Genomic DNA, 7,044 nt, shown 5'->3' with positions numbered 1-7,044 from the left:
ACCCAATACCCATATTCGACAAATAGAAAGGACAGTGATATGCAATCAACAACCAATTGAAATAAAAAGTATATATTTTTTCAAACGGATTAGCTGAAAAACTAACGAAGAAAAAGGGGAAACAAAACAGAGGTGAGTGAAATAAAGTTTTTTTCTTTTTATCCTTACCTTCACTAGTGAGTAAATTGATGGACTGCGGAAAAGAGATTGACGTATGAAGAGCACGCAAGAGAGAAGAAGCAAAAGAAATTTTCTCAGAATGACAAACGAATCAAGCAAGCACTTTTTCAGTTTTTCGTGCCTGAGATTATTTTTTGAGAAGATCAATTGAGTTTGGGAGGATGCGAGAGAGAACTGATAAGATCTGGTTCTATCATTTTGCTTTTATATGCTAACTTGTCTTTCCGGTAACTGGTATCTCACTAAAATTGAATAAACAGCCAAGATTAAAAACCATTAATTTTGATGGTCAAGATTTCGGTGGGTACCATACCCACTAAAAAACATAAGGGTACTGTAGAATGACCCCAAATACAGAAGCTAGAAAATCACTCTCTCAACAAAACAAAATTGAAATCGGTAGATAAAAATTTAAATAAATAAAAAGTCTAAAAACTCTTTTTAAAAAAAGTCATAGAAGCAACAACACAATTTTAAAACCCTCTGGGCCCACTCTCAAAAGCAAGATTCCCCACAGTTCTTCCTGGTTGTCGTCTTTTCGTCACTTGAATTGCAAAATGGATTTTATACCAGCATCAATTCATAAATTTCAAGAGAAGCATCAGCATAAACACGACTCAAATCAGATATTAGCTCCCCTTTAAAATTTCCTTATAACTAAACTAGTGTCGGACTCGCATTTTCAAAACTGAGAACTGAACTGATGACACCTTCTATACCAGAAAACATCTACATCACATTTTTTAGCACAGAAAAATCAAGGGAAAAAATGAACAATTACTTTACATCAACTTTTTACAGGAGCCAATCTTGATGCAGCTTGCGTCTCAAGCAAGCAGACTCTTACCAATCTTCGATTTCATCATCAGTTGTCTCAATTTCTTGTTGGTCATCCAAACTCATCTTATCAAAGTTGTCTTCTGTCTTGTTGTCTTGCATCAAATCCTGATGAGCTTCAAGACCCCCAGAGGTTCCATATCCAAGCCACTTGAGCATAGGTGTGTACTCCGTCGTCACAACCGACAGATCAGATAAAGTTAGCCTGCTGTAACCAATGAATCCACGTTTTACCATCTCAGTCTGCAGACATCACACCAATTAACAAATTGTTTAAACATCCTTACTTTTGGCTTTTGGGAGGTGAATGATTTTTAATACTCATACCACAGGAAACCATATTGTTCAGTCCAACAATAGTTCATTACATTTAATTCCATGAAATTAGGGATATGTACAACTACTTTTACTGGCAATTACTGCAGTCACAAAGCAATATAGTGTATGGATTATAAACAAAAGTACATTTGTATTCCAATAGGAAGAGTTTGAAGAGTCCTGGAGAAATTAAACAATGCGTGTTGATAGATGCAAGTGACAAGTAGCTACCAATTTAAAAACAGCAAGCCCAAATCCCGACTCTTAAGCAATAGTTTCCTAAAGAGAATTATCATCAATCAAATCTAATAATTATTACTATTACCTTGCTTTCAGGATTTTTCATGTGTTTTCTCATTTCCTTAAAAAATGGAAATCCATAAAAAATTAAAAAAGATAAATAAAAAGAAGAAGTCTTTTTGGCCAGGCAAGTTCAGTAGAAATATAGCTATCTAGAGGTTTGTGCAGCATTGTTTGTTTTGGTGTATGTGGTGGGAGCAAAATGCTAGATGCTTTGAAGATTGTGAATGGTCTATTCTCGAGATAAAGCAATTTTTCTTCCTAACTCTCCTTGAATAGAGTCTAGTTTTGCCATCATGTTCTTGCTTTTCCCTTCCTGTTTTAATTGATCATTGTAATCTGGGCTCTTGATATTTTGCCACTATAGTACATTTCCAATGTACTTGGGTTGGCTATTTTTTTAGTAAAAGTTATTACGTTACTTATCAAAAAAAAAAAAAAAAAAACTAAAAGAAAACATAGTACAAAAGAGAAAGAGCCAGTTTGAAACCTACTTTATTGCAAAGTGATGATTGCTCAACCTGCCAGAGCTTTGGTCGGCGAATGGCATGCCACCTGCATACTCACAAGAATATTTATATTACTCATTTTTTTCAAGCCATCACTTAAATGTAGAATTAATTCAAGGATATAAATGTAACCTGGAAGGCGAAGGATGAGAATTTCCAAATAGGACCCCCCGGACAGCAACTGAAGCAGCAGCTGTTTGTAGAACATTTTCTGCCTCATTATATCTAGTTAGCATTCCACGGAAAGTAGCAAGAAGCATGTCAGCATCGCTTAAATATGAAGCCACAGTCCATGCATCATCTATTGCCTCCTCACACAGGAAATCTAGAACTAAAAGAAAATTATATGCAACAGTTAGAAACCAGTGGCATCTTGCGTGACAGAATTCAACAATACTACAAGTTTCTGGTAAGTCAAAAACGCAAGTCACCACACATGTTCACGTGTGTGCAGAACAGAAAGCAATGGTAGTAATCATAAAAGAAATCACAACTTTCAGATAATAAGATCACCATTTTCATGTAGAAAATCAGCAATAGGCCTTGCTTGCCCATGTGCTTGACAGAGAACCTTCTCTGGAGCATCCATTTTCAGTGGCAATCTTGAGAATTTATCCCGCACAAGAAATTCATCTCGGTCTACAACCCATTAGCACACACGTAAATAATCTTAAGTAGCAAAAGGAATAGCTTTGTTGGTCAATAAGAGATGAATCAAACCCCAGCTTTGCAGTTATATATTCTTGAACATTACAATATTTTAACAACCCCCCCCCCCCCCCCCAAAAAAAAATAGAATAATAATAATAAAATCCATTTCAGGGGGCACACTAACAAACATATTCAACTCAATTAAGCCTTAATACTAATTACACACATTGCAGGATATAACTTAAAATTGTAAGTTACTTTTCCCAGAACGTACCCATTAATGCCATGGCATTTTCAGTCTCTCTTTTGTTATGCAGAAACTTCCCAAGAGCATGAAAAAGAGAAAGTGTCTCATCTCTGCCAAATTTCAGGGAAGATTCACCGTCCAAAGCACTGATCTCATCTGATTTTTCTCTCAAATAAGTGGTAGTGGTATCACACAAAGATAAAGAACGCAAGGGATCTGGCTTGAGGCAACAGAACTGTAAAGATGTGATTGCATTTCGGATGTCACCTCCACTTGCTTTTGCTATTAGATCAATCTGTTCAGCAGTCACATTAAACTGCTCTAGTCTGCATATTCTTGAAAGTGTCTTCTTAATAGAATTATTTGTAATAGGATTGAAAGCAACCTGAAAACTTACAGGTCCAGTTTAAAATGAGCATTCATTAACAACAGTACATAATAATGGATACTGATTTGTCCAAGAAAGTAACCTTACAAGCCCCAGCACTCTCAAGATACAACTTAAGTTCTTCTGAGCATCTTGCAGTGTGGTCCGCCGAATCAGCTTCACCATAGTCTGTGAGCAATATAGCTGTTGGTATCCGAGTTGATCGCACAAGAAGATGCAAACATTTTTTAAGTCTTCCAAAAGCAACTTTTCCATTCGTCATTGGAAGATCATCAATGAGGAGTATGTTAGACGATTTTGGCTCTTTAGCAGAGGATGATGGTATGAATCCATACTTCCTTATTCTCTCAACAAAAATTTCAAACTCATCCAACTTAGATGTATAGGTTATCCCTGGTAGTGGAAGCAAAATCACTATCAGAGAGTAAAAAACCATAGTACTTTGTTTGAGCATTCTGCACACAACAATTCATGAACAAAATGTAGTTCAAATACCTGCACTAGAGTTATGCAGATGCTCTTGCCAAATAACTGGAGTAGGTGTGTTCCATTCACATACTATGGCTCCAAGGTGAGATGCAATTACATGAATAGTTGCCTGAAAAAATGAGAAGCAAAATTTTCAAAATGAATGAATCACCCTTCAACAATACAATGAAGAGGTTAAGAACATACAGATTTTCCAACTCCAGCTTGCCCAGTGATGACAAGAACATAATGGCCAAATTCATCCTATAAATTAAGAAGAAGAGATCATGAGGCTCCAAAAAAGTGATTATACAAAAGGAAAAAAGGGAACAGATGGATAACTATGCTCACATAGATTAATAAAATCAAGTCACATAATAGACCCCAATGTTAAAATGGCAATTCAAAATCTCCAACCCATTGGTAGAAAGAGAGAAAATAAATTACAGGCAGTAGAGATGAAACAAAATATCAGTAAACTACAGTCAAGCACCTTTTGAATAATAGGCGGTCAAAGTTTTTGACATTTTAAGATGATATGAGTGTGGTGCAGCCACAGCTTTAATGTTGCTGTGGTGTTCTAGTTTATAATCATTACAGGAAACTGCTCATCAGTTCCATCATCATTGTCATTGTCCCTAAAACTCTAGGGAATTGCAACTTGTCCTGACCACGTTTTCAAACAAGCTAAAGCCACCTTTGAATGAAAGCAAAGGTGTTGGAAGAAATTTGCAAAAACTGTTACAAGTTCCAACTTCATTTTAAACAAGTAACAAAAGCAAAATCTTTAATGGAAGGCTTCTACAGTCATTTGTGCAGTGATGAAGAAACCAAGACCTCTTGGTTATACTAAAATCCACCGAAATCAAACATCCTTGCTTCATTGCATGTGAATTGCTCTATCCTAAATATTTTATCATAATTTACTGCTAGTTCACTGTAGTACTGATTTGTTTCTTCCTTTTTCCTTTTTTAGTTTGTTTTCCCTTTCATTTTGCAGGAAAGGAACCTATCTATCAAGACAATAGCCATGATTATAACATTATTACCTTAGAAGATCTCAATCTTTCTTCAAACCATACTTTAACTTCTTCAACCTGCAGTAGAAAGAACAAAAGAGATCAACATAACACTCCTATTATCAAAATTGAGCAAATTAACTTGACCTTTTTTTTTTATAAGTAAATTAACTTGACCTTTTTCTTGTGAACGGCTAGCTCTTCCAAGGAACGAGGTTTGTATTTATCAACCCATAACCCATTCGCATTGCTCCCACCAAAACCTGATACGTGTTCTCGTTTCCCTATAAAAGGCCAGTGATAAACAAGCAATTATAAGAATTATCAATTGCCAAAATAAATAAATAAAAGAATGGTAGCATTTGCATTTAAGTTGATAATTATTTAACTTTTACAACTCAACCAGGTAGACTTAGAACACGAGTTATTTAAACTATTTTGCCCATAATCCACAGTCTTTTTAATACTTAAAAAGTTATTTACATGAAGCCTGAGCACATAACAACATAATGCAAAGCATGCCATGAAACCACGTTTTCGGAAAGAGCCCTCGATAATAATAAAGCTAGTATGTCAATGCCAGCCAAAATACAAAGAATCAACAACAATGGCGTACCAGCAGATACCTTGAACCCATTAAACACTTCATCAAAATCGTCATACAAGAATCCAATCTGCATTGAATGAAATCAAATCGTCATATTTTCAGTACTTGAGCAACAACATCAGACATTAGAAGAAATACAAAGATTGATCACAAATAGTTTATGAAAGAAATACAGGCGAATCGAGAGGAAAATGAACACATTTATCACAATAAATGGTCGAGAAAGTTGAGAAAGTAAAACATAAAAATCAAATTCATAGATATTGCATCTCAAAATTTTCAGCCAAAAAATTAAGATTTTGTGATACACACACATTCAGTATACATATTTCAAAAAAAAAAAAAATTCAAATTTACCCAAAAAAAAAAACATAGAAAGGTAAACTATACCTCATTTACATTACTGGATTCTTTACTCAAGCGAGACCTAGAATTCGAAATGCGAGCCTTCTTGGCTCCTCTAGGGTTAGGGTTTGAGCGAGTAACCAGTGACCTAGATTTTGGCTTCGAATAGCTCCGACTGGAACTCAACGAACGTTCATTTTCTTCGTCATCGGAGGACAACACAACTAAGTTGTTCCTCTTCCCCATCACCGCCGCTTAATTTCTAGGACTTTGTGAGGAAATAGCAGAATCGCAATTCCTCCATAGCTTCAACAACCGCTAATGGTGGAGAAGCATTGTTACTTCAGCGAAATCAAAGAAGCAAAATATTTTTTGAACTCTTTGAAATGAAGAAAGCGTAATCAGGAAGCTTTCGGTGTGAGATGTGAGAGAGAGAGAAAACGAAAAATGAGAGGATTCGTACTGTGAAATGTAGAGAGATTTCGCGGGCACTGAAAAAACGCGGGGTTTTGTAGTGAGGTTTTTGAGAAAGGAGAAGGTGTAGCTGAGAAGCTAATGAGGAGCGATGTTATTGTGTGTAATCGCAGTGTGTACTGACATAGTGATATAATCTCAACCATTGGATTTCTTTTCATATTAAGATGTGTCAATTTATAACAAAGGAAAATAGTGTAGGGTAGTAGTTGTTGCCAATAAAGATAAAATGATATGTCCACAATATTTTTATAATAAATCCTAAGTAGCAGTTTGTAACTGTTAGGGTAAAAAATAAATTTTAGTGTTAAGAGAAATATTTTAAAAAAAATCAAGAAAAAAAATGATATTTTAAAGAAATGTATGAATCCGAGCATTCTCATTAGGTGTTGTATCCCAAATGTCACTTTCACACGTAAAAACTTACTTTTTTTTTTTAATTTTAACATACCACTTTACAATACATCATTTATTTGATATTCTAGTCTTCCCTTCAACACATTAAAATAATATATACAACACATAAAATAATCTAAAAAGAACTCATACACATTAAAAACCCACCACCAACATATAACCCCACCATAGCCCACAACCAACAAGCACCCCACAAAATCAACCACCGACCACTAATATCAACCATTGCTACCCAAAAAAAAAAAAAAAAAAAACCTCAAACAAACACCACAACCAATATTAGC

At 35.1% G+C, this 7,044-nt stretch overlaps 1 protein-coding gene across 2 annotated transcripts; it reads right to left on the bottom strand.

Moving 5' to 3' along the window:
* Positions 1–783: 783 nt before the first annotated feature.
* Positions 784–6,476, bottom strand: LOC126690570 (cell cycle checkpoint protein RAD17). 2 transcript variants are annotated; one of them, XM_050385772.1, is made up of 12 exons: positions 5,915–6,476; positions 5,534–5,591; positions 5,095–5,201; positions 4,948–4,995; positions 4,106–4,162; positions 3,926–4,028; positions 3,513–3,823; positions 3,070–3,427; positions 2,658–2,783; positions 2,277–2,475; positions 2,130–2,190; positions 784–1,225 (listed from the first exon to the last, which is right to left on the bottom strand). In XM_050385772.1, exons 1-12 carry the CDS (start codon positions 6,113–6,115, stop codon positions 1,208–1,210), a joined length of 1,647 nt encoding a protein of 548 aa, XP_050241729.1. In that variant the 5' UTR covers positions 6,116–6,476; the 3' UTR covers positions 784–1,207. The 2 variants fall into 2 exon arrangements, with proteins under 2 accessions (XP_050241729.1, XP_050241728.1); XM_050385771.1 differs by having other exon boundaries at positions 784–1,260; positions 5,915–6,474.
* Between the last annotated feature and the right edge of the window lie 568 nt (positions 6,477–7,044).

The sequence above is a fragment of the Quercus robur genome, chromosome 6, assembly GCF_932294415.1.
Source record: "Quercus robur chromosome 6, dhQueRobu3.1, whole genome shotgun sequence".
Lineage (NCBI taxonomy): Eukaryota > Viridiplantae > Streptophyta > Magnoliopsida > Fagales > Fagaceae > Quercus > Quercus robur.
The sequence above is the reverse complement of the archived record's forward strand: the minus strand, read 5'-3'. Positions and strand labels throughout refer to the sequence as shown.